The sequence below is a fragment of the Pangasianodon hypophthalmus genome, chromosome 20 (assembly GCF_027358585.1).
Source record: "Pangasianodon hypophthalmus isolate fPanHyp1 chromosome 20, fPanHyp1.pri, whole genome shotgun sequence".
Classification (NCBI taxonomy): domain Eukaryota; kingdom Metazoa; phylum Chordata; class Actinopteri; order Siluriformes; family Pangasiidae; genus Pangasianodon; species Pangasianodon hypophthalmus.
In genome coordinates, this window is record NC_069729.1 from 1,134,866 (window position 1) to 1,162,837 (window position 27,972).

At 39.0% G+C, this 27,972-nt stretch overlaps 2 protein-coding genes across 2 annotated transcripts; both read left to right on the top strand.

The window, feature by feature from the left end:
• The first annotated feature begins 203 nt into the window (after positions 1–203).
• On the top strand, positions 204–11,476 carry LOC113539523 (myosin heavy chain, fast skeletal muscle). The gene is made up of 40 exons (XM_034314218.2): positions 204–247; positions 376–588; positions 933–1,076; positions 1,168–1,324; positions 1,497–1,524; positions 1,826–1,937; positions 2,013–2,105; positions 2,213–2,276; positions 2,558–2,656; positions 2,750–2,853; positions 2,943–3,081; positions 3,165–3,283; positions 3,368–3,517; positions 3,605–3,775; positions 3,879–4,185; positions 4,438–4,505; positions 4,928–5,015; positions 5,132–5,249; positions 5,340–5,463; positions 5,626–5,762; positions 5,905–6,160; positions 6,242–6,484; positions 6,748–6,924; positions 7,020–7,165; positions 7,257–7,347; positions 7,435–7,824; positions 8,003–8,129; positions 8,210–8,328; positions 8,417–8,613; positions 8,740–8,923; positions 9,015–9,180; positions 9,282–9,406; positions 9,492–9,800; positions 9,887–10,090; positions 10,179–10,304; positions 10,394–10,564; positions 10,655–10,759; positions 10,840–10,935; positions 11,058–11,189; positions 11,348–11,476. Exons 2-40 carry the CDS (start codon positions 388–390, stop codon positions 11,366–11,368), a joined length of 5,808 nt encoding a protein of 1,935 aa, XP_034170109.2. The 5' UTR covers positions 204–247; positions 376–387; the 3' UTR covers positions 11,369–11,476.
• Positions 11,477–14,413: 2,937 nt separating this feature from the next.
• LOC117599903 (myosin heavy chain, fast skeletal muscle-like) lies at positions 14,414–25,567 on the top strand. Its single transcript, XM_053227137.1, has 41 exons — positions 14,414–14,434; positions 14,531–14,581; positions 14,748–14,964; positions 15,081–15,224; positions 15,313–15,469; positions 15,555–15,582; positions 15,729–15,840; positions 15,918–16,010; positions 16,140–16,203; positions 16,308–16,406; positions 16,608–16,711; positions 16,795–16,933; positions 17,019–17,137; positions 17,355–17,504; positions 17,584–17,754; positions 17,871–18,177; positions 18,431–18,501; positions 18,595–18,682; positions 18,764–18,881; positions 18,966–19,089; positions 19,163–19,299; positions 19,373–19,628; positions 20,210–20,452; positions 20,558–20,734; positions 20,813–20,958; positions 21,036–21,126; positions 21,208–21,597; positions 21,746–21,872; positions 21,993–22,111; positions 22,206–22,402; positions 22,499–22,682; positions 22,771–22,936; positions 23,047–23,171; positions 23,274–23,582; positions 23,675–23,878; positions 24,085–24,210; positions 24,334–24,504; positions 24,603–24,707; positions 24,813–24,908; positions 25,126–25,257; positions 25,457–25,567. Exons 3-41 carry the CDS (start codon positions 14,764–14,766, stop codon positions 25,472–25,474), a joined length of 5,808 nt encoding a protein of 1,935 aa, XP_053083112.1. The 5' UTR covers positions 14,414–14,434; positions 14,531–14,581; positions 14,748–14,763; the 3' UTR covers positions 25,475–25,567.
• The last annotated feature ends 2,405 nt before the right edge of the window (positions 25,568–27,972 follow it).

Here is a 27,972-nt window from a genome sequence, read left to right on the forward strand (position 1 = left end):
CCATTAACACTGAGGCTCCACCAAGCACCCTGCAAAGGTGAGGCAGTTGTTGACTTTACTGTGACCCGGAATCATCTGTCAATTTACAGTGTTCAGAATTATGTGATAATGCTTATTATGAATTTAATTATGAATTAATTTTCATAGAAAAAGAAAATGACTTGGTAATCACGCATTCTCTCTTTTTTTTCTTCACCATCTGTCAGTTCTTTTAACCTGCCATTTTCTTCAGTGGGCATCAAACAAGGTATGAGCTCCCATATAACAATACTTTTTGGTGTTTTGCAGTCAGTTTTAGTGCTAGCATTCTTCTGCTAACAGAGGTATATATTTTTAGCTCAATTATGTGAAAAATATATGACTTGACTTCCACAGTAAAAAGCCACCATGGGGGATGGAGACATGGAGTGTTTCGGCCCGGCGGCCATCTACCTCCGGAAGCCAGAAAGGGAGAGGATTGAGGCTCAGAACAAACCTTTTGATGCCAAAACAGCAGTCTATGTGGCTGAGCCCAAGGAGATGTACGTCAAGGGTACTTTAAAGAGTAAAGAGGGTGGCAAAGCCACTGTCGAAACTGAAGACGGCAAAGTAAGTGAAAAGAAAACTGATTAGAATAATAGTCCTTTATGTACCACTGCTTAGGATATGTAATATTTGGTAAAGCAGACTTAAGCTGACTTGTCTAATAGGATGCTATAAGATTTAAGTTAATCCCCAGCTGCAAATACAAAAATTAGCATTTTTAAAGCAATACGAATAAAATGAATAATATTTAGTATGTTTTTTCTTAAATATTGAAGAGTTCAACAGGATATCAATAATAATGTCAGTGTGATCACACATGCCTTATATTTATTAAGCATTCATTTCAGTTACAATCATTTTATAGCAAACTGTGCCCTTGTGAAGTATGATTTACTTTTATTCCACAGAGTCTTACAGTTAAGGAGGATGACATTTTCCCCATGAACCCTCCAAAATTTGACAAAATTGAGGACATGGCCATGATGACCCACCTCAATGAACCTGCTGTGCTGTATAACCTCAAAGAGCGTTACGCAGCATGGATGATCTACGTAAGTGTAACAAAGAATTGTGCAATTGTTAAAAATAAAGATAAGAGGACCAACAGTAATAAACTCAATAAAATTGTTCCTGACACTTCAGACCTACTCAGGGTTGTTCTGCGTCACTGTGAACCCCTACAAGTGGCTCCCAGTGTACGACGCAGTAGTTGTGGTTGGATACAGAGGCAAAAAGAGGATTGAAGCCCCACCTCACATCTTCTCCATCTCTGATAACGCCTATCAGTTCATGCTCACTGGTATGATATTGTCCAACTAGTGATTATTATTTACATAGTATTAATACTAACATGTTAATTCATTTAATTCAGTATGCTTTACACAAAGTGTGCAAAACTGAATCTGTTAAAGAATTGAAAACTGAATCTCAGACATCATTGATATTACCTAAATTAATTCTTATTGTTTTAGATCGTGAAAATCAGTCCATTTTGATCACGTAAGTATCAAAGTATCAAGTTCTCTTACAGATTATCTCTAACAAATACCGTATTATCAAACCAATCCCTCAAATGTTTTTAGACCATGCTGCCTGCAAGGTCAAGTTGCACTCAAGATGCCATCTCTCACCCAACACCTTTGTTTATACACATTTCCTACACATAGAATTTGACCAAATCAAAAAAGCCAACTGCTTAAACTTTAATATAAGTAAGACTTACTGATGCCTGTGATTAATTATTAAACGAGTGTATTTGTGTTCTAAAGTACAGGCATTTGTTTATTCTTTCTACCCCCAGTGGAGAATCTGGTGCAGGAAAGACTGTGAACACAAAACGTGTCATTCAGTACTTTGCGATAATCGCAATGACTGGCCAGAAGAAGGCAGAGCCTACGCCTGGCAAAATGCAGGTAAGTAAAATTTCATTGTGTACGTACGTAATGGCATGTGCTCAGATCTCTCTCAAATACTGCTACTGTTTGTAGGGGTCGCTGGAAGACCAAATTATTGCAGCCAACCCTCTACTGGAAGCTTATGGTAATGCCAAGACCGTTAGAAATGACAACTCCTCTCGTTTTGTAAGTAAACACAGAATTAAAAATTTTGATTTCAAAGAATACTTTATAAAAACACATACATTATATTTACCTACATACATTAATTTCAACTACATTTGAATTTTCAGGGCAAATTCATCAGAATCCATTTTGGGCAAACTGGCAAGCTGGCCTCAGCCGATATTGAAACCTGTAAGTTGTGATAACAAAGGGTTAAATTTTGTAATGCAGATTTAGAGATTGAGCTCTAAATTAGATTATGTCCATATGCTAACGAGAATGACAATGTATTACATAGACAACTGTAGTGGAACAAGGATGCTCAGCTTGCATACATGAGTAGATAAGATAATTAGACTGTGTGAGACATGACTATTAATAAAAATCCACTATATTTATTCCACATGAAAATGCTTATGTTTAGGGTTAGGGTTAGTGTAATGCAATAAAAACAATTACAAATGCATCAACAGATCTGCTGGAAAAGTCAAGAGTCACTTTCCAGCTGTCTGCTGAGAGAAGCTACCACATTTTCTACCAGCTCATGACTGGACACAAGCCAGAGCTGCTTGGTAAGGACATTGCAAAGACTTGCTGCAATGAATTCTTTTTACAGGAACTATAATACTTACCAGGTCAATGGATTGATTTTGTTTTTTCCACAGAGGCACTGCTCATCACCACAAACCCGTATGACTACCCTTTGATCAGCCAGGGTGAAGTCACAGTCAAGAGCATCAATGATGTGGAGGAGTTCATTGCCACAGATGTAAGCATAATTGTATTAAACTTGTGTGACCATTTTAAACATATGGCTTACGGTCATTTGTAATTTTCCACTTCTTTTTTATCACACAGACGGCCATCGACATCCTTGGCTTCACCGCTGATGAGAAAATTAACATCTACAAACTGACCGGTGCTGTGATGCATCATGGCAACATGAAGTTCAAGCAGAAGCAGAGGGAAGAGCAGGCTGAGCCTGATGGCACTGAGGGTACATTTAAAAAACATTCACAAGATTTATTTAGAACAAGTAACCTGAATTATTAATGACTAACATGGCTTTCTTGACTTCAGTGGCCGATAAAATCGCCTACCTTCTGGGCCTGAACTCAGCTGACATGCTGAAAGCTTTGTGCTACCCCAGAGTCAAGGTCGGAAACGAGTTTGTGACCAAAGGCCAGACTGTACCTCAGGTAATGTCTCATTATTTACTGTCAGAAGACAGAATTAAGGTTTGAGTAATCCTCAAAAGACTAAATGTTTATGTATATTTTCAGGTGAACAACTCCGTCATGGCCCTCTCCAAATCTGTCTATGAGAAAATGTTCTTGTGGATGGTCATCCGTATCAATGAGATGTTGGATACAAAGCAACAAAGACAGTTCTTCATTGGTGTACTCGACATCGCTGGATTTGAGATCTTTGATGTAAGCAATTGTTTTTCGGTATGATGGGTGTTCTGTTGGTTTTTACAATACTTTGGCAATGTCTAATATATTGATCTACTGTAACAGTTCAACAGCTTGGAGCAGCTCTGCATTAACTTCACAAATGAGAAACTGCAACAGTTTTTCAACCACCACATGTTCGTGCTGGAACAAGAGGAGTACAAGAAAGAAGGTATTGAGTGGGAGTTCATTGACTTTGGTATGGACTTGGCTGCCTGCATTGAGCTTATTGAGAAGGTAAGTTATTATGGGGTCAGTAATTCCATCAACGTTATCAACAAAATAAGATTTTCAACAATAATACAGCAGTGATCACTCATGAAAAATCTGTCACCAACAGCCAATGGGCATCTTCTCCATCCTTGAAGAGGAGTGCATGTTCCCCAAGGCTACAGACATGACCTTCAAGAACAAGCTTCATGACCAGCATCTTGGAAAAAGTGCCTGCTTCCAGAAGCCAAAGCCTGCCAAAGGTAAAGCTGAGGCTCACTTCTCCCTGGTGCACTACGCCGGCACTGTGGACTACAACATTGTCGGATGGTTGGAAAAGAACAAGGACCCACTGAACGACTCTGTTGTGCAGCTGTACCAGAAGGCAGCAAATAAACTGTTGTGCCACCTGTATGCAGCCCATGCCTCTGCCGACGGTAAGATTAACATTGATTAGTAATTTGAACTTCATTAATAATAACTATTAAAAAAAATTATAATAAAAAAATCTATCTGTGAAAAATAACTGAAAAAAATGTCACCTATAAATAATGATACCCATTATACAAGCAGATTCGTCTGAAAATCAGACTCCTCATCCCCAGTAATTAAGATGCTTCTGGACTGTGAAAGGAAGAGTATAGTAGGATAAGAGAAACAATAACTGACTAATTTTTATTTGTCAACAGCTGAAAGTGGTGGAAAGAAAGGCAAGAAGAAGGGTGGTTCCTTCCAGACTGTGTCTGCTCTGTTCAGGGTGAGACCAGTTTAACAGAAACTATGTTAACATGCAAAGGATAAATGAATGCATTCCACTTGCAGATTCCACATTTTACGTATCTGCCTATCTCAGTAACCAGAAATACATGCACATTGCATGTTGGCTGTTAGAAACAATGAAATTCTGTTGGTGGCTTCCCAAGGCAATGCCACAAATTTACAAAAATTACAGCTGAACTCTATCCATTCTCTCAATTCATTTTAACATGTTTTAAATTTTGTAACATCTGTAACATTTGCTTAGTGTATTATTATTATTATTATTAGTAGTAGTAGTAGTAGTATTATCAGGTTCCATATAAACATACCTATGGAACAACTTCAAATAGTAAAAATAGCAATCTGCATAAATGCAGCCAACAAAACTGTCTGACAAAATCTTAAATGTAAACCTCACAGGAGAACTTGGGCAAGCTGATGACCAACCTGAGGAGCACCCACCCTCACTTTGTGCGTTGCTTGATTCCAAATGAGTCCAAGACTCCAGGTGGGTGTTCTTCTTATTTTCCAAGATTTTTATTAATAAACACACACAAAAAACTATGAATGTCTCTGACTGTAAGAATTGTTATTCATATTATACCATTACACTGGACACCCTAGGTCTGATGGAGAATCATCTGGTCATCCACCAGTTGAGGTGTAATGGTGTGCTGGAGGGTATCAGAATCTGCAGAAAGGGATTCCCCAGCAGAATCCTCTATGGTGACTTCAAGCAGAGGTCATTTATTCACTTCCTCAATTTCAACATTTGTAAAGATTCTGCAAGAAGTTCTTATCTGTGTTAATTAATTTGCAAATTTGAAAATAGATACAAAGTCTTGAATGCCAGTGTCATCCCAGAGGGACAGTTCATTGACAACAAGAAAGCTTCAGAGAAACTCTTGGGCTCTATTGATGTGGATCATACCCAGTACAAGTTTGGACACACTAAGGTACATTAATTCTAAAATATTTTTATAAGCACACCTCTAAAAATTAAAAATACTGGGGGAAAAATTATAAAACTATAATACAACCATTTGTGACCACTGTCTTTCAGTATGTTCAGCAAAAAGTCCTATATAGTTTTATAGTTATACACCTTCTTCTGGTAGGTGTTCTTCAAAGCTGGTCTGCTGGGTCTGCTTGAGGAGATGCGAGATGATAAACTAGCAACTCTGGTGACCATGACTCAGGCTTTGTGCCGGGGTTTCCTTATGAGAAGGGAGTTTGTTAAGATGATGGAGAGGAGGTATGTTTATATCAATGACACACTGAAATAATACAAATTGAATCCTTATGAAACTTAACTGGATCAACGTGAATATATCAACTACAAATATTATATATGGTCACAATAACTGAATCACAACTGGAATATCTCTCTTTAATAGAGAATCAATCTTTAGTATTCAATACAACATCCGCTCATTCATGAATGTGAAACACTGGCCATGGATGAAGCTGTACTTCAAGATCAAGCCTCTTCTCAAGAGTGCAGAGACTGAGAAGGAAATGGCTGTCATGAAGGAGAACTTTGAGAAAATGAAGGAGGACTTGGCAAAGGCACTGGCCAGAAAGAAAGAGCTTGAGGAGAAGATGGTGTCTCTGCTGCAGGAGAAAAATGACCTGCAACTGCAAGTAACAGCTGTAAGTATTTCAAGTCTTGTTAGTATGTCTCTGTAGAAGAGAAAAAATAAATCCATGATAATAAGCTATCTGATTCAACAGGAAACAGAAAACCTTGCTGATGCTGAGGAAAGGTGTGAGGGGCTCATCAAGAGCAAGATCCAGCTTGAAGCTAAACTCAAAGAGTCAAATGAAAGACTGGAGGATGAGGAGGAAATCAATGCTGAGCTGACTGCAAAGAAGAGGAAACTGGAGGATGAGTGCTCTGAGCTGAAGAAGGACATTGATGATTTGGAGCTCACCTTGGCCAAAGTGGAAAAGGAGAAACATGCCACTGAGAACAAGGTGTGTGTGTTGTAATGCACTGTAAATTAACAGATGCTATACACCATACTTGTGTGGATCTTTCACACTCCACTGTTGTGGATCGGAGTGGTATTACCAAGTGAAAGAGTAGTAACTGAGATTTAAAATATATCTACTAGAGATACTAGAGTGTGTATCTTCCACACTAAACATGTAGCTAAAGGTAAATCCTATTACTTACAAAAACAAAACATACCAGGTATTTACCTAGAAATACACTGATCTGAAATTCTGTTGCACAGGTCAAGAACCTCACCGAGGAGATGGCATCTCTAGATGAGAGCATTGCCAAGCTCACTAAGGAGAAGAAAGCCCTCCAAGAGGCACACCAGCAGACTCTGGATGATCTCCAGGCAGAGGAAGACAAAGTCAACACACTGACCAAATCAAAGACCAAGCTTGAGCAACAAGTCGATGATGTAAGATTTCAGTAACCAACTTCTGTGAAATACTTCATAAATGTCTCATGAACATTTACGCATCAGTAGTAAATGTAACATTTCCACATACACAGCTTGAGGGTTCTCTGGAACAAGAGAAGAAGCTGCGTATGGACCTTGAGAGAGCCAAGAGAAAGCTTGAGGGTGACTTGAAACTGGCCCAAGAGTCCATAATGGACCTGGAGAATGACAAGCAGCAGTCTGATGAGAAGATCAAGAAGTAAGTGGGTCTGGAAGAAATTACATAAACTAGCAACAAATATGGATAAAATATTTACATTTTCTTTGTATTTCCTGATTCACCAAAACAGGAAGGACTTTGAAATAAGTCAACTTCTGAGCAGAATTGAAGATGAGCAGTCACTGGGGGCTCAACTTCAGAAAAAAATCAAAGAACTTCAGGTAACAGTGTCATTTGAAATATCTTGAGAGAAAACTGTGCAAGCAAGGCCATTCATTCAGACAAGACAGATTTTTTTTTTGTCTTAGGCTCGCATTGAGGAGCTGGAGGAGGAAATTGAGGCTGAGCGTGCAGCTCGTGCTAAAGTTGAGAAGCAGAGAGCTGATCTCTCCAGGGAACTTGAGGAGATCAGTGAGAGGCTCGAGGAAGCTGGAGGTGCCACTGCTGCTCAGATCGAGATGAACAAGAAGCGTGAGGCCGAGTTCCAGAAACTGCGTCGTGATCTGGAAGAGTCCACTCTGCAGCACGAAGCCACGGCTGCTGCCCTCCGCAAGAAACAAGCTGACAGTGTTGCTGAGCTTGGAGAGCAGATCGACAACCTTCAGCGTGTCAAACAGAAGCTGGAGAAGGAAAAGAGCGAATATAAAATGGAGATTGATGATCTCTCCAGTAACATGGAGGCTGTGGCAAAATCAAAGGTATTTGATATTAAGACATAATCAACACTGTTAAATCAATTTAAAACCTGAAGTGTCTTAAGATTTTGAGTCAAATAAAATTCAGATTAAAGAAATTTGAATCAATACACTCAGACAGAAAGAGCATATTTTGCTTCGTTCACATACCTGCATTTTATACACATGGTTCTTTTCCCAGGCTAACCTAGAAAAGATGTGCCGCACCCTAGAGGACCAGCTGGGTGAAATCAAGGCTAAGAATGATGAACATGTTCGTCAACTGAATGATATTAGTGCACATAAAGCACGTCTTCAGGCTGAGAATGGTAAATAAAATAACAATATACTACAAAATTCTGCAACTACGTGTTTGATATTGGTACCAATCTATCCAATCATATTTAAGGTGAATTTAGCCGTCAGCTAGAGGAGAAGGAAGCACTTGTTTCTCAGCTGACAAGGGGAAAACAAGCTTACACACAGCAAATTGAGGAACTCAAGAGGCAAATCGAGGAGGAAGTCAAGGTAAATTATGCACTACCTGGTACAAGTCTAAAAAAAATATGCCCTATTAAGAGGTGGAGTTTAAACACATTTAAACATTCTTCTGTAGGCCAAGAACGCCCTGGCTCATTCTGTCCAATCAGCTCGTCATGACTGTGATCTGCTCAGAGAGCAGTTTGAGGAAGAGCAGGAGGCCAAAACTGAGCTTCAGCGTGCCCTTTCCAAGGCCAACAGTGAAGTGGCTCAGTGGAGAACCAAATATGAGACTGATGCCATCCAGCGTACTGAGGAGCTTGAGGAGGCCAAGTAAATTAAATGATAAGATATATATATATATATATATATATATATATATATATATATATATATATATATATATATAAAAACCAGACCCAACACAAACATGTCATTGCCTCATTCCTCTGTCCTCAGGAAAAAGCTTGCTCAGAGGCTCCAAGACGCAGAGGAATCCATTGAAGCTGTGAACTCCAAATGTGCTTCTCTGGAGAAGACCAAGCAGAGACTGCAAAATGAAGTGGAGGACCTCATGATCGATGTTGAGAGAGCCAATGCCCTGGCTGCCAACCTTGACAAGAAGCAGAGGAACTTTGATAAGGTCAAATACTTCTTATCTGAAAATATCTGAAACTATGTTGATTTATTACTATGAATAAAACTGTGTTGATTTATTCCCCTGTATTTTTTAGGTCTTGGCAGAATGGAAGCAGAAGTATGAGGAAAGTCAGGCCGAACTGGAAGGAGCTCTGAAAGAGGCTCGCTCTCTCAGCACTGAACTCTTTAAGCTGAAGAACTCATATGAGGAAGCTCTGGACCATCTTGAGACCCTGAAGAGAGAAAACAAGAATCTGCAGCGTATGTTACCCAAATATAACTGCACTTTTTCAATCACACTGAAACACTGGAATTCTGTAATAAATTAAGCAAATTTGAGTAAATATTCTTCTTCCCCTCAGAGGAGATCTCTGACCTGACTGAACAAATTGGTGAGACTGGAAAGACCATCCATGAGCTGGAGAAGGCAAAGAAGACAGTGGAAATTGAGAAATCAGAAATTCAGACTGCTCTTGAGGAAGCTGAGGTAAGCCTGTACTTGAACTCCTCATATCAAAAAATGAGAATGTGTTGGCACCAAATTGCTTAATATCCATAACATAATTCTACAGGGCACACTTGAGCATGAGGAATCTAAGATCCTTCGTATTCAACTGGAGCTCACGCAAGTGAAAAGTGAAATAGACAGAAAACTGGCTGAGAAGGACGAGGAGATTGAGCAGATTAAGAGAAACAGCCAGAGGGTGATTGAGTCCATGCAGACCACTCTGGATTCTGAGATCAGGAGCAGGAATGATGCTTTGAGGGTCAAGAAGAAGATGGAGGGAGACCTGAATGAGATGGAAATTCAGCTGAGCCATGCCAACCGCCAGGCTGCTGAGGCCCAGAAACAGCTCAGGAATGTCCAAGGACAGCTCAAGGTGCACCTCCATCCTTGCTTCATACTTCTATAGTTAAACATTATGTATCTTGAGGCATCAATTAACAATGATTCCTTTTACATCAGGATGCCCAACTGCACCTTGATGAGGCTCTCAGAGGACAGGAAGAAATGAAGGAGCAGGTGGCCATGGTGGAGCGCAGGAATAACCTGATGCTGGCAGAGATTGAGGAACTCAGAACTGCACTGGAGCAGACAGAGAGAGGACGCAAAGTGGCCGAACAGGAGCTGGTTGATGCCAGTGAGCGTGTGGCACTGCTGCACTCTCAGGTTAGCTGTGGCAGTGTGAAAAGTTGCTGTCCGTTTCACATTGCTTAGTAAATTATAATAATGGTTTTCATGTGTTTCATTAAAACAGAATACCAGTCTAATCAACACCAAGAAGAAGCTTGAGGCTGACCTGGTTCAAATACAAGGTGAGGTGGAGGATACTGTCCAAGAGGCCAGAAACGCCGAAGAGAAGGCCAAGAAGGCCATCACCGATGTGAGTGTTCAAGAACATAGATTTTGATGATTGACATTTACATTGTCAGTTACATAAAAACTAAAACTATGACACGATCCGTACATTAGGCTGCAATGATGGCAGAGGAGCTAAAGAAAGAGCAGGACACCAGTGCTCACCTGGAGAGGATGAAGAAGAACCTTGAGATTACAGTCAAAGATCTGCAGCACCGTCTGGATGAGGCTGAGAGTCTTGCCATGAAGGGTGGAAAGAAGCAGCTCCAGAAACTGGAGGCTAGGGTATGTTTATGCTGCCAAAACAAAGAATGAGCATTCATGTAAAAAAGGGGGATTGTTTTGTAAAATCTTAATAAGAAATGTTTCTTCTAGGTGCGTGAGCTGGAGTCTGAAGTTGAAGTTGAACAGAGACGTAGTGCTGAATCTCTTAAAGGAGTCCGCAAATATGAAAGACGAGTGAAGGAGCTCACTTACCAGGTATAACATGAACCCAGGAACATGCAAAACATATCTCATAACAAGTAAAATAAAATCTAAATTAAGGTTAATCTCTTCAGACTGAGGAGGACAAGAAGAACGTGACCAGACTGCAGGACCTTGTGGACAAACTGCAGCTGAAAGTGAAGTCCTACAAGAGGCAGGCTGAGGATGCTGTAAGTCTGCTTTTGTACAAATTACACCATAAACGTACACTTAAAGGCTCCTTGCTAGCTTGAAGTGGAAATATACTCCATATTACCAACACTAACCTGGATGATATGTATCACTATCACAGGAGGAGCAGGCCAACACTCACCTGTCCAGGTACAGGAAAGTGCAGCATGAGATGGAAGAAGCTCAGGAGCGCGCTGACATCGCTGAGTCCCAGGTCAACAAGCTGAGAGCCAAGAGCAGAGATATTGGAAAGGTACAGAACATTTAATCCAAAAATATTCCAGTGACATTTAAATAAATGCCATTCAGGTTTATAAACAAGAAGTATTATCTCTCAGTGATATATGTAAATGTTCTTTTAAACTTTGCGACAAAAATTACTTTTACTAATAATGTATATATCTATTGTAGGGTAAGGAGGTGGCTGAATAAAAATGAAGACTGACACCATGTGACACCAACAAGGGTTCATATAATATGCAATTCTTGTTAAATGTCCATGCATACATTCAGTTAAATAAAACTGAAGGAGAGCTACAAGTCCCTGCATTTTTTTTCCGTTTCAGCTGACAAATAAATCATTATTGCCAGCAATTTTTTTGTCTTGTAAAGCATCAGCATTCAGATACATGCACCAGTAGGGTTATTCAACACAGAAGACTTATGAATGACTTATTCAAATGGCAGATCTCTTAAGAATATTAAAAAAGTTACCGGTCAATCAAAAGAGACAACTGAGTGAGTAGTTAGCATTCTTTAACGTGACGTCAAGATCGGAATTAGAAATTTAGCTTAATAATAAATTAATAAGAATTTGATTTAAAGACAAGGGTGAAACTATGAGATACCAACAAGTGATGGTTTTTTTTTTTAATGTCACAAATATGTATCCCAGTACAACTGCTTTAGTATAATCTATACACTAAGGTGTACTGCTCATTTGGATTTTTTCTCAAACCGAAGTAGCAGATACTGATGTACTTGACAACAATAGAATGTTATGCTGCTTAAATACATGACACTACACAACACTGTCCTCCAGAAACATTAAAAGAGATGCGATTTTCAAACCATTCAAATTAGCAACTGTAAATTACTAATAATTGGCAATTAAACAGCAAATGTAGTAGAACTAGAAACATTTATGACTGCTAAGCTAGTTTTTTGGGAATATAAATGTATCAAAATGCATAGCTACAAACAGAGATATCATAACACATAATACTAATGAGGAATGCATGCTCACCTTATTGACATCATCCCCTTCTATGCCTTTTTAATGATAACGATCTTATAAAAAATAAGCATATATGTATTGTACTAAGACAACTCCAGCTCTACCAGCACAGCTCAAAGTCACAGTGATAACAGCTTTAAATTAACACTACAATAGCCTGTGTAACCTTTGCTGGCAAGGAGCAATGCACTAATGGCATAGCTGAGCATGCAGCTATATTTGCATTAACTCCTAACATATGACCAACCTTGAGGAGATAAGAAATCATAATTTTACTGGTCATGTGTTGCCATGTTGATGTGTGTGAAACTCCTTAGGCAGCCTTGGAATCTTTGTGAGGGTAATTCAAGCTTAACCCAAGGAGAATCATATAGCCCAAAATGAGCACTCCTTATCCCTTATTTTATGAGTGGAAATTACTGAATAAGGTCAAGGACATATTCTAAAGTCAGAGCCACTTCTCTATATCAGTCCTTATACAGTACGAATCAATAAAGCTGATATAACCCAGTGCTACTGCTTTACTACTTTGCATTTCATTTGCTTCCTTTATTCTGTATTTTACATGTAGTCTCACTAATAAATTTTACTTAAAGTCTGTTATTCTTGCTAATTTCTGCACTAGTTCTCTTCTAGCCCATTATATGACATTAACGGTGATGTTAATAGTACTCTATAAACATTGGGCTTAGCATATACATGTTAATTTGTTAACATGTATAACAAGTGTGTAATGGGTCAGAGGAGCAGCCCAGGCCACATTTTTACACATTAACATGTACACACTTTAAAGCTTTCCAACTTTATGTTAACAGTGCCTCTTATGTTGTTAGCTGAACATCTATATCACAAGAAAATAATTACAAATCAGTAGAAGACAGTTCCTACAGCATTTGGGGATGAATGAGCAGAGCTCGGACTTCCTACAGGACAACATGAAATGTTGCAAAAACACTGTAAATTACTTTAGCAGTAACACTCTATTTTCAGAGAATTACACTGTGCTCTATCAAAAGCCAAAGCATCCCCCGACAAACAAATAAGTATCAAATATTATTGTATTTAATCCTAAATAACCATCAGTCTCCAGGAACAAAAGATCAAGTAACACTATGACATTTATTGTAATTGAGTTTTTAATATCTCAGTATATCCTCCTTATGTCTGTAGTGTGGCTTTAATAATGTCTCAGTATGCACAACTGACAGTTCAATCATATATCTGGTCATTGGAGACAAGAAATGCTTTCTTAGAGAAAAGGTCAAGGTTATCTAAAAGAAGGGCTGACTTAAGAGCCTCTCGTATCCTAATAAAGAGTGGAAAAGTGGAACTTTTTTTCCTTCAGTAAGACACTTAATGCTAAAAATATCCATATACCAAATTTTAAGTGTAGACCTGTTTCGATCATTTGTTTAAGACTATATGGATGATAAATACTACAGATCATTTAGATTCCCTTAATAAAATTATATTTTTTCTGAGAATAAATTCAAATTCATAAATTCTTGCTTTTCTAAAGTTTCACCACACTACAGAATGAACACAAGGAATATATTGTTTAATTCTTTGTTTTAAGTCTTCTACACAACATTGCTCTGACTGCTGAGGTATAAATATCATGATTATTACAGAATGACAACTGTTGTGCCTACATTTCCTTCTTTGTCATAAGAAATGTTCCCAAGAGCTTTGGTGCAGTGTGCCAGTGACATCTGAGAGCTTCTCCACAGTTATACTGAGCTCTATTCTAATGCCAAGGTGCATTAAAGAGATTAAGATCCATATAAGATCTAAACAATGTCTGCACTCCAGTAACTGATACCCATCAGAACATTCACTCAAGAGAAGCCTGGCCACAAATCAGAGCCTTAAATATATACTAAGAAATTTCAACAATGTCTTGGCAGTTTATTTTCAAATTATCCTTCAACACACTGACATTACATTACTTTATAAACAAATGTATTAATCTTTACTTTAAAATTTTGCACTGAGGCCAATTTGAAGCCACTTGGGCTTAACATCTCAACTTAAAAAGTGCAGTAATAATTGAGACCTGATTTAAAGAAACTGATTAAAACATGAACATAACAATCCGAAGGTCAATGTCATACGTGACTGAAGGCGTCAAGTGTGAAAAAATTCACACCTAAACGGAGCATGCCCATACAGAGCACACCAGCCTTGCTGACTTAACATTTACCCCTCTATATAAGAAGCCGTCTTATACTCCCCCGAAGATCGGCAGGCACCCAGGAAAGGTGAGTGACAATGAAAACACACTGGCTCCAAAGACTTAATAACAATGTTATTGATTAATTTAACCAATTAAAAATTTGATTTGTTTTTTCATTCAGCATCGCCAAGCAGCAACAACAGGACACGTTTCTCTCGGTGCAGGGACAAAGGTAAACTGTGTAACAAAAAATTTTATTACTTAATCCATTGTGACATCAGTAGTTCATTAAAAACCCCTATTAAGATTTGAGGAAACTCAATTTCAGTTTGTAACTGAACAAAGCTTTTCAATAAAACTAACACTGGTTATATTTTTCTATAATCGTGGTCGTCTAGAAGGTAAAATCACAGAATGGGTGACGGAGAAATGGAGTGTTTCGGCCCGGCGGCCATCTACCTCCGGAAGCCAGAAAGAGAGAGGATCGAGTCTCAGAACAAACCTTTTGATGCCAAAACAGCATACTTCGTTTCTGAGCCCAATGAAATGTACCTCAAAGGGGTTCTGCAAAGCAAAGAGGGTGGCAAAGCCACCGTCAAAACTTTATGTGGGAAAGTAAGTAAATCAGTTTCTCTTTTCAAAGAAGCAAACGCCAACCTTATAACCCATCAAGTATTTTTTATATCTCATATGATGATATTCATTCCAAATTACAATTTTTTCCCCTACAGACCCTTACAGTTAAGGAAGATGACATTTTCCCCATGAACCCTCCAAAATTTGATAAAATTGAGGACATGGCCATGATGACCCACCTCAACGAACCTGCTGTGCTGTATAATCTCAAAGAGCGTTACGCAGCATGGATGATCTACGTAAGTTTGACACATAATCAACTCTGAAAAATTAAGATAAAAAAGCGTAATGTAATACTGCATACTGACTCTCATGACTCTCCTTCAGACCTACTCAGGGTTGTTCTGCGTCACTGTGAACCCCTACAAGTGGCTCCCAGTGTACGACGCTGTCGTTGTTACTGGATACAGAGGCAAAAAGAGAGTTGAAGCCCCACCTCACATCTTCTCCATCTCTGATAACGCCTATCAGTTCATGCTCACTGGTACTTTTTTGTTTTCAGAAAACAAATCTTTTAAGTAAACTACACAGAAATGACTTAAACTCACTCAGTCAAATTTATTTTGCAGACAGGGAGAACCAGTCTATCCTGATCACGTAAGTGCAGAAATGGATTAACAATCAGGTTGTGTGTGTGTGTGTGTGTTTAGAAAGAGAGTGTGTAAGAGTGCAGTACATATATTCACATGAAAAATATCTGCCTTTTTTTTGTTTCCTCTACTTCCTCTACTGTGAATTCCCAGTGGAGAATCTGGTGCAGGAAAGACTGTGAACACCAAACGTGTCATCCAGTACTTTGCGACAATCGCGGTATCTGGACAGAAGAAGGCAGAGCCTACGCCTGGCAAAATGCAGGTAGGTGATTTTTTATTATGTGCATATTGACACTCATTGTTCAGGCACCTCTTCTAAGCAACTCTCAATTTATTCAGGGGTCGCTGGAGGACCAAATCATTGCAGCAAACCCCCTGCTGGAGGCTTATGGTAATGCCAAGACTGTCAGAAACGACAACTCATCTCGTTTTGTAAGTATCCTTTTTTTTTTTCATCAAAGTTTCAACAGAAATGCATTTGCATATCTGGCCATCAAACATTATTAAATTGCAGGGGACAGCAGTCAAATAAAATACTAATACAATGATTTCTCATTTTAGGGCAAATTTATCAGAATCCATTTTGGGACCACAGGAAAGCTGGCCTCTGCTGACATTGAAACTTGTAAGATTCCGATATAAAATAGTAGATTATACTCATTAGCAGTATCGTATATATTGGTAAATTATTATAGCCGGGGTCAACAAAATAATATTTTGCATGAACAGATCTGCTGGAAAAGTCAAGAGTCACTTTCCAGCTGTCTGCTGAGAGAAGCTACCACATTTTCTACCAGCTCATGACTGGACACAAGCCAGAGCTGCTTGGTATGAAGATAACAGTAATTTATACTTTCCATTTAAGGCTCAGACAAGCTGGTCACTCAGATATATAACTACCAAATCATAAGAATTATTTAAACTACTGTAGACTTTATAGACTAATCAGCCATCTCTGCTTTCAAGTTTTTGCAAGCTTATAACTATGTTGAAATAATTTCACGAATCTTTTTTTTTTTTTTTTAACAGAGGCTCTGCTCATTACCACCAACCCCTATGACTACCCTATGATCAGCCAGGGTGAAATCACAGTCAAGAGCATCAATGATGTTGAGGAGTTCATTGCCACAGATGTAAGCATACATTCTAAACTCTTCAAGATACATATGTCAAATGTTCAAATTTAGTTGTATTTTAATCGTCTTCCTCACAACAGACGGCCATCGACATCCTCGGCTTCAGCTCTGATGAGAAAATTAACATCTACAAACTGACGGGTGCTGTGGTGCATCATGGCAACATGAAGTTCAAGCAGAAGCAGAGGGAGGAGCAGGCTGAGCCTGATGGCACTGAGGGTAAATGATGGATTCACTATAGGTTGAATACAGTGGTCAAAAACAAAACTGGCTCAACTTATTAGTTTCTGTCTTTCTTTAATAGTGGCTGATAAAATCGCTTATCTTCTGGGCCTGAACTCAGCTGACATGCTGAAAGCTTTGTGCTACCCCAGAGTCAAAGTCGGGAACGAGTTTGTGACCAAAGGCCAGACTGTACCTCAGGTAATGTGTCCTCTCTGGAGGAGTGGTAGCTTTGTGGTTAATTTTCTGAGCGAGAAAGAAATCTGAAAATCAGAAATTTGTGAGTTCAAACCACTGCTGGCCTTCTGAGCAATGCCTTTAACCCCCAAATGTTCAGATGTGTGCTTGGATCCCATCTTTCTTCTATGATAAAAGTGACTGCCAGATGAAGACATGCACATCTGTTTACTTTTTTCAGGTGAACAATGCCGTCATGGCCCTCTCCAAATCCATCTATGAGAAAATGTTCTTGTGGATGGTCGTGCGTATCAATGAGATGCTGGACACAAAGCAGCCAAGACAGTTCTTCATTGGCGTGCTGGACATCGCTGGATTTGAGATCTTCGATGTAAGAAAAAATATCAATGCTTCTGTCATGCTCATGGGTTATACAGACATTATAAACATGATGAACACGTCTCTTACAGTTCAACAGCTTGGAGCAGCTCTGCATTAACTTCACAAATGAGAAACTGCAACAGTTTTTCAACCACCACATGTTCGTGCTGGAACAAGAGGAGTACAAGAAAGAAGGTATTGAGTGGGAGTTCATTGACTTCGGTATGGACTTGGCTGCCTGCATTGAGCTTATTGAGAAGGTAAGTTGTTGTGGTGTCAGTAATACCATCAACATCATTAATGAAATACTCATACTTTCACAACTAATACAGCAGTGATCACTCATGAAAAAAAATAATAAATCTGTCACCAACAGCCAATGGGCATCTTCTCCATCCTTGAAGAGGAGTGCATGTTCCCCAAGGCCACAGACACATCTTTCAAGAACAAGCTTCATGACCAGCATCTTGGAAAAAGTGCTGCCTTTCAAAAACCAAAGCCTGCCAAAGGCAAAGCTGAGGCTCACTTCTCCCTGGTGCACTACGCCGGCACCGTGGACTACAACATTGTCGGCTGGTTGGACAAGAACAAGGACCCACTGAACGACTCTGTTGTGCAGCTGTACCAGAAGTCAGCAAACAAACTGTTGTGCTTCCTATATGCAAGCCATGCATCCGCTGAGGGTAAGACTTACCTTGTTATATTTTAAAAGCTATAAATTCAATAATTATAAGCATGAGCTTTTGGCATTCTTAGTTCTTTAACAAATATACATGATTCGTTGAGGTAGTCCCATAGTGCAAGCATCACGTAAGCTACAGAATAACAACATCTAAAATCATTGGTCCAATGTAAGAATTAATTATGGCATGTGTGGTGCTAAATGCATAAAGTAAATAAAAGAATCTATCAATTCTAATTCCATCTTCCATGAAGCCGAGAGTGGTGGAAAGAAAGGTGGGAAAAAGAAGGGTGGCTCCTTCCAGACAGTGTCTGCTCTGTTTAGGGTAAGAAACATTTTATCTTTGAGAATGGTGTATATGATTGTGTATAAACTGAGTTCTGCAAATGAAAACTTGCATATTATTGCCTAACCACAGGAAAACTTGGGCAAACTGATGACCAATTTGAGGAGCACTCACCCTCACTTTGTACGCTGTTTGATTCCCAATGAGTCTAAGACTCCAGGTATGTTGATCCCTTTTTGGTGTTGACTGATCTGCAGATGTTAAAGATGTAGTAGGACACTGATTAATTCATCTACTCTAGGTCTGATGGAGAATCATCTGGTCATCCACCAGTTGAGGTGTAATGGTGTGCTGGAGGGTATCAGAATCTGCAGAAAGGGATTCCCCAGCAGAATCCTCTATGGTGACTTCAAGCAGAGGTCATTTATTTAGTTTCTGCAGCTCAATATTTGTATTGTTTCTGCAGTTCTTATGTCTTAATTGTGTTGTAAATTTGAAAACAGATACAAAGTCTTGAATGCCAGTGTCATCCCAGAGGGACAGTTTATTGACAACAAGAAAGCTTCAGAGAAACTCCTAGGCTCCATAGATGTGGACCACACCCAGTACAAGTTTGGACACACCAAAGTAAGTTAGATAAATTATAGCATTGTTAATTAATCTAGTGAGAAATAAGTTAAATAACCTAAGAATTTGACAGGTTTTCTTCAAAGCTGGTCTCCTGGGTCTTCTTGAAGAGATGCGTGATGACAAACTAGCTGAGCTAGTGACAATGACTCAGGCTTTATGCCGTGGTTTCCTAATGAGAAAGGAGTTTATCAAGATGATGGAGAGAAGGTATGATACTCACATGACCGTGAATAAATTTTACTTTTGATACAGCAAACCAACCTGAATAATCCTTTTACAGAGAGTCCATCTTCACAATCCAATACAACATCCGCTCATTCATGAATGTGAAACACTGGCCATGGATGAAGCTGTACTTCAAGATCAAGCCTCTTCTCAAGAGTGCAGAGACTGAGAAGGAAATGGCTGCCATGAAGGAGGACTTTGAGAAAATGAAAGAGGACTTGGCAAAGGCGCTGGCCAAGAAGAAGGAGCTTGAGGAGAAGATGGTGTCTCTGCTACAGGAGAAAAATGACCTGCAACTGCAAGTGGCATCTGTAAGTTTTAAAACCTACCTAGCATGCAGATATCTAGCTCTGTAGACCAGGGAAATTAAAAATAAAACCATGGGGCTCCCATGTGGTGCAACAGAGATGCATTTGCCCTATTGTCCAGAGATTGTGAGTTCAAACCTTGAAGATGCCACAGATATCCGTGGCTGGTAGTCCAAGAAAGTAAAATTGGCTGTAATCTCGGTGGAGGTGTGGCATTCTCTCTTCCCTAGTGATTACAGCTACACTAGCCAATAATGTGTCTGTGAGCTCATGCATGCTCAAGGGGTGGTTATTACTTTCCTGCGAGTGTGTTACACCGCCCCATGATGCAGCATGAGCAGCAATTCAAAAACACGTGGTTGGCTGGCCATCACATGATGGCCTTCCCCTTCCCCAGTTGGCAGCTGCCACATGACAGGGAGACCTAACTGGTGGGTGGGAATTGGCCAAGACTAAATTAGTAGGGAGTAAATAAAGGGGGGATAAATAATAATAATAATAATTATTATTATTAGCAGTAGTAGTAGTAGTAGTAAAATAAATAAATAAATAAATCCATGATAATAAGCTATCTGATTCAACAGGAAACAGAAAACCTTGCTGATGCTGAGGAAAGGTGTGAGGGGCTCATCAAGAGCAAGATCCAGCTTGAAGCTAAACTCAAAGAGTCAAATGAGAGACTGGAGGATGAGGAGGAAATAAACGCTGAGCTGACTGCAAAGAAGAGGAAACTGGAGGATGAGTGCTCTGAGCTGAAGAAGGACATTGATGATTTGGAGCTCACCTTGGCCAAAGTGGAAAAGGAGAAACATGCCACTGAGAACAAGGTTAAACTTTTACTCAGTATTTTATATTTTTATATTTTTATAATATGTATAATATATATCTTTTAGAGTGAATATGGAAAATTAAAGTAAATATTTTATTCATAGGTAAAAAACCTTACTGAAGAGATGACCTCACAAGATGAAGCTATTGTTAAATTAACCAAAGAAAAGAAAGCCCTCCAAGAGGCACACCAGCAGACTCTGGATGATCTCCAGGCAGAAGAAGACAAAGTCAACACTCTGACCAAAGCCAAGTCCAAACTTGAGCAACAAGTCGATGATGTAAGGATACATTTTGCACTTCCAAACCATTTACGTCTTATTGTTTATTATAAATTAACTAATTTCTGTACAATTTAGCTGGAGGGTTCTCTGGAACAAGAGAAGAAGCTGCGTATGGACCTTGAGAGAGCCAAGAGGAAGCTTGAGGGTGACTTGAAACTGGCCCAGGAGTCCATAATGGACCTGGAGAACGACAAGCAGCAGTCTGAGGAGAAGATCAAGAAGTGAGTGTACTCAAAATTAATTTTATTTTCTGTCCTCACTATATTTTAATAACGAATGGTGCTTTTCTGATTTACAGGAAGGATTTTGAGGTTAGCCAGCTACTTGGAAAAATTGAAGATGAACAGTCTCTGGGTGCTCAACTGCAAAAGAAGATCAAAGAACTTCAGGTGAGTTACAAGAAAAACTCAGTGCAGAATAATGAAGTAAAGCTAAACTGCATAATTTACGCTACATTGAAAACACTTTAGGCTCGCATTGAAGAGCTGGAGGAGGAAATTGAGGCTGAGCGTGCAGCTCGTGCTAAAGTCGAGAAGCAGAGAGCTGATCTCTCCAGGGAACTTGAGGAGATCAGTGAGAGGCTAGAGGAAGCTGGAGGTGCCACTGCTGCTCAGATTGAGATGAACAAGAAGCGTGAGGCCGAGTTCCAGAAACTGCGTCGTGATCTGGAAGAGTCCACTCTGCAGCACGAAGCCACGGCTGCTGCCCTCCGCAAGAAACAAGCTGACAGTGTTGCTGAGCTTGGAGAGCAGATCGACAACCTTCAGCGTGTCAAACAGAAGCTGGAGAAGGAAAAGAGCGAATATAAAATGGAGATAGATGATCTAGCAAGTAACTTGGAGGCTGTGGCAAAATCAAAGGCAAGTTTCTTGAAAATATCCTAAAAAATGTACACTTCAAAAACTTGATTATTGATTTATAATATTACTACAACGACTACTACTAACAACAACAACAATAATAATAATAATAATGATAATAAAAACATTAACCACTTTGATTTTCTAGTCTAATCTTGAGAAGATGTGCCGTACATTAGAGGACCAAGTAGGCGACCTAAAAACCAGGAATGATGAACACATGCGTCAACTTAATGACTTAAATGCGCAAAGAGCACGACTTCAGACTGAAAATGGTGAGTATATAAAACACTAAGGAGAACAAAACCACATACTAGTACAATATAGAAAAAGAAAAAAGCAAATATGATAAAGGAAAGTAATAACCAGAATGCCAATTTATTTTGTGATGAAAGGCGAGTTTGGACGCCAACTAGAGGAGAAAGAAGCTCTTGTTTCTCAACTGACCAGAGGCAAGCAGGCCCACACTCAACAGATTGAGGAGCTCAAGAGACAGATTGAAGAGGAAGTGAAAGTATGTATTTATTAGCAGTAAGACAACGCATAGTTTTAAAAACTTTAAAGGTTCTGTGTGCAAATCAATTGTATGACACTGATTTGTTCTATAGGCCAAGAACGCCCTGGCTCATTCTGTCCAATCAGCTCGTCATGACTGCGATCTGCTCAGAGAGCAGTTTGAGGAAGAGCAGGAGGCCAAGGCTGAGCTTCAGCGTGCAATGTCCAAGGCCAACAGTGAGGTGGCTCAGTGGAGAACCAAATACGAGACTGATGCCATTCAGCGTACTGAGGAGCTTGAGGAGGCCAAGTAAGAAAAGACAACATAAGACATGTTTGCATGGAAAAATTAATCTCTTAAAGCATTTTTACTAAAGATGTCAACAAAACTTTTTTATGCACCAAGGAAAAAGCTTGCTCAGAGGCTCCAAGAGGCTGAAGAAACCATTGAAGCTGTGAACTCCAAATGTGCTTCTCTGGAGAAGACCAAGCAGAGACTGCAGGGTGAAGTGGAGGACCTCATGATCGATGTGGAGAGAGCCAATGCCCTGGCTGCCAACCTTGACAAGAAGCAGAGGAACTTTGACAAGGTGAACATTTGTTTGAAAAGCAATTCCTTTATCCATAGATATACATAATGATTATACATTTATTTGGTCTATATATCGTCACTTTCAGGTCTTGGCAGAATGGAAGCAGAAGTATGAGGAAAGTCAGGCTGAACTGGAAGGAGCTCAGAAAGAGGCTCGCTCTCTCAGCACTGAGCTCTTTAAGATGAAGAACTCATATGAGGAAGCTCTGGACCATCTGGAGACCCTGAAGAGAGAAAACAAGAATCTGCAGCGTATGTATTATGCTTAAGCTTAAAAAAATGTTTTTTATTTATGTATTTTATTTTATTTTTTTTACAAATATCAATAGTGTTACTCAAAAAGATATTTCAAAATATTTCAGAGGAGATTTCTGACCTGACTGAACAACTTGGTGAAACTGGAAAGACCATCCATGAGCTGGAGAAGGCAAAGAAGACAGTGGAGTCAGAAAGATCAGAAATCCAGACTGCCCTAGAAGAGGCTGAGGTACTAAAATATATATTGAGTAGTTCATTATTATTAGAATGAAAATCTAATCTAGAAAATGGAGCATATTAAATAATCTGTGTTATGTTCATGGTTCTTTAGGGCACACTTGAGCATGAGGAATCTAAGATTCTTCGTATTCAACTGGAGCTCACGCAAGTGAAAAGTGAAATAGACAGAAAACTGGCTGAAAAGGATGAAGAGATTGAGCAGATTAAGAGAAACAGCCAGAGGGTGATTGAGTCCATGCAGACCACTCTGGATTCTGAGATCAGGAGCAGGAATGATGCTTTGAGGGTCAAGAAGAAGATGGAGGGAGACCTGAATGAGATGGAGATTCAGCTGAGCCATGCCAACCGCCAGGCTGCTGAGGCCCAGAAACAGCTCAGGAATGTCCAAGGACAGCTCAAGGTAGTTTAATGCACACGGTATTTCTTAGTCTTTGTTACTGTCCTTTCTGGTATTGGGCAAAAAAAAGTAAATGGTCTCTAAATTTCCTACAGGATGCCCAACTGCACCTTGATGAGGCTCTCAGAGGACAGGAAGACATGAAGGAGCAGGTGGCCATGGTGGAGCGCAGGAATAACCTGATGCTGGCAGAGATTGAGGAACTCAGAGCTGCACTGGAGCAGACAGAGAGAGGACGTAAAGTGGCCGAACAGGAGCTGGTTGATGCCAGTGAGCGTGTGGCACTGCTGCACTCTCAGGTAGGAAAGATGCTTCAACATGTTATTGATAAAAATAATATATAATATTATATATATATATATATATATAATATATATTATATATATAATATAATAATAAATAATAACGCTACATATAATATATAAAATATTTATATAAAAATATAAATATGAAATATGAAATGAAATGAAATGCATCAAAAGTCTAAACAAACATTTCACTCCAGAACACCAGCCTTATTAATACCAAGAAGAAGCTTGAGGCAGATTTTGTTCAAATCCAGAGTGAGGTAGAGGACACAGTCCAGGAGGCACGAAATGCTGAAGAGAAGGCAAAGAAGGCCATCACCGATGTGAGTAACTTCAATAACAGAATCACAATTATTTAAACTTTACTGTAGAGACCATTTGGGGGGAAAAAAACATTCTTTAAAAAAACTTTCATGCATTAAATACATATTCTTCTCTCAATATAGGCTGCCATGATGGCAGAGGAGCTGAAGAAGGAGCAGGACACCAGTGCTCATCTGGAGAGGATGAAGAAGAACCTTGAGGTTACAGTCAAAGATCTGCAGCACCGTCTGGATGAGGCTGAGAATCTCGCCATGAAGGGTGGAAAGAAGCAGCTCCAGAAACTGGAAGCTAGGGTACGTTATATTACACTCTGTGAAGTAAAACACAGTAACTGAGATATTCTGATGTTTTGGTTACAACCTGCATTTGAAAATTAACATTTCTTTTACAGGTGCGTGAGCTGGAGGCTGAAGTCGAAGCTGAGCAGAGACGTGGCGCTGAAGCCATTAAAGGAGTCCGTAAATATGAGAGGAGAGTAAAGGAGCTCACCTACCAGGTAATAATATATAATGTACATTCCAAGTTGAACAAAACATCCATAATATCTACCAAATAAAAGAAACACATAACTCAAAGCTATTATTAATATTTAAATGAACAGACTGAAGAGGACAAGAAGAATGTGACTAGACTGCAGGACCTGGTGGACAAACTGCAGCTGAAAGTGAAGGCCTACAAGAGACAGTCTGAGGAAGCTGTAAGTTATTAATGACCCAAAAATTTGGAACAAGGCATTATTATGAATATGGTTTGAATTAATTTCAGAATATGCACCATAGTTTTTAAAATGTAAAATGCAATGCCACAGAAGACAAAGTAGCCAGCAAAACCTAAATTAACTAAAAAAAAATAAAAGCGGTTTGAGTAATGTACTAAGCAGATGCATTGTATTACTTTTGACTCCACTATCACAGGAGGAGCAGGCCAACACTCACCTGTCCAGGTTCAGGAAAGTGCAGCACGAGCTGGAGGAAGCTCAGGAGCGTGCTGACATCGCCGAGTCCCAGGTCAACAAGCTGAGAGCCAAGAGCAGAGATATTGGAAAAGTATGTTCTATTTTAAATAAAAATAATTTACTTGACATTTGATTATAGATATGAGGTGTGCTCTACCGTATTCTATTGTTCTACATTCAATCAGAGTCTACAATACAGGGTGTTTTTTTTTTTTACAGGTATTTCATTACCATCTTTTTCTGTGATTCAAACTAATATTTCTTATGTATTTTCTTTTATTTCTTTCCAGGGCAAGGAGGCAGAATGAGTGAACTTCAGATCTGACAGTGTTGGAAGTAGTCATATAATATGACTTATTTGTGTTCTAATAACAGAGTAACAATAAACTGACTTAAAATTCCCAGTGTTTTGTTTTCCATTTAAAGTCTGAATGACAATCCTGCTTTTACAAGTCAAATCAACCTGCATAAATAATCATTCTGAGCAACAAGGCTCTCATAGGGATTAATAAAAAAAATTGTCATCAACCATCATTAATATAGAACACTGGTTCTCAATGTGGGGTCCTTGAAGCATAATCGAGGGGTCTGTGATTTTCTTTTCTACAAGCACATCACAATCCACCATTATGAAAGCTAGTTTATTAATTATTAAGGTCTTATAATTATTAGCTCGTCTAACTCATCACTTGATTTGAATGGGTTTAACCTAAGCATATAATAGGTCCTAATAAGTTGGACCTAATGTGGTCTGTTTATGGAAAGCTCAGGTATAAAAAGAGCTCTGTGGCTTTAATAAATAGCCAGAATATTATTCTACACATTTGCATAATAAGACTAATATGTAAATAGTTGGATTATGTTCATAAAATAAATGTGTACTAATGAGTCCATGAAATGCATTTTATGGTTAAAGGGATCCTGGTTCCAAACAGTTTGAGAACCCCTGATATAGAAGAATGCTCACCTTGTATTGCTGGATATTTATAGATATATGTGACGGGTTGTTTCTGAAGTGTAGCATTTTGTTCCTGATCTTTGGAGCAAAAAACTTCAATGCCTACACAAACGCAGAACCAAATAAAAAACCTGACCTTAGTATAGCAGTTATAAGTGAGTAACAGTGTGACAAGTAGCATTTTATTATCATTCCAGACGTTACTAAATTTACTCTTACACTCCTTTAGGCAAGGTTTAAAGTTTCTTAAGAATCCAAGATGTTCCAAATGGCACAAACATCAAAGGTTGTGACCTATTAAGAGATTGGAATTTTAAATTCAATGCCATAGTTATGGCATCATTCATGACCAGGAGTCCAAGGGAGCAAAACTGACCCTGATCCCTGGGTGGGGTCTCCAGCTCCGCCAGCTGGTACTTCGAAAAGATGCTGTGGCTGTCTTAATGTGTCTCAGAGGAAGCATGTGTTAGCTCTCATCCTCTTGGCTAACAATTCTCTTCTCTAGGAAAAGACCTGGTGATAATGGGTTGGATATTACTGGGAGAAAGTTGGGTAAAGACAGAACTCGAGCCCATCTATCCAGCTAAACTGACAGAGGTTTCCAATATTCTCTCAAACTTGTGTACATGGCCAAGGACTGATTTCATGCTTTAATTATTTAAACTGGCTGCTTCTACTGCTCAGGAAAAAGTAATAAAAATAAGTAATAATCACTACAAGTGGTAGAAAATATACAGTTATGGCAGCTGATGATTTAATTCTCCATCACTTCGAATGACAAGTAAAAGGACTTGAAAATTAAACATATTCCTTATTAAATAAACTGTTCACCATGATGATTGTGGATAATTTACTTAAAAACAGTCCACTTTAATGATCAAATGTAAAAACTGACAAACGTTATATTATTCTGCCTGTATAATCTATCAGGTAAACTTATCTTTAATTACCTGAACATTCATAAAAGATGTATTTTTAATCTAAACAATAAGAAGCTTTAATGAGGTACTCTAGCTGTACAGCAGTGGCTTTACTGCTCTCTTCAGTTGTTTAACAACAGTCAGCGTACACTGATAGGTCAACTGAATAAGATGCATTTCAGAGAAAATGTTATCGTTTTTAAAAAACTGACTAGAAATTGCTGCACACCTGACTTCAGTACATCTGCTCAAACCTGACCTTCTCGTTACACTGCTTTGGATGAGCTATAATACTGACTATCAGTAAAGGGAGTGGATGTTAAATAAAACGTAGAATTATTCATGAAAATCATGAGTTAAATGGCATGCATACATGTATAAATCAGCATTGCCGGTATATAGCATTAGCATGAATATTATTATAGATGTGCATTAAGACGTTGTTACCGATTAAAAAAATGTTTAAAATACTCACTTTAGGTTCTTTTGCCCCGAGTTGCTTCCATTGTGTGTAACCACTGTGCTCAGTTTGGTTATGAGAACCAAAGATACATTGGTCACAATGAAGCTCAAATATTGGTGCCAAACAGTGATGCTCTGAGATCATACCTATTACAGATAAGTTATGTGTCTTTATTCTCTTCTGGCCCTGCACACAGAGGGCTATTGAATACCAGCCTTTTATTGAGCTCATAGGGCCACTTTCCAGAGTTTATCATTTTAAAATAACTTGACCTTAGTACTAGAGTAATGACTACAGGAACAAGCATATCACTCTGGGTTAGAAAACAGACCTCCTCTAACACTGCTACACCAATTCAGGTCACTTAAGCAATTTTATGCTAGAACTGTATGTTTGGCAATTCTAGACTGGTATCTAAAGCAGGTCCTTCTGGACTCCCCTTTCCTCAATAAGAAACATGACATT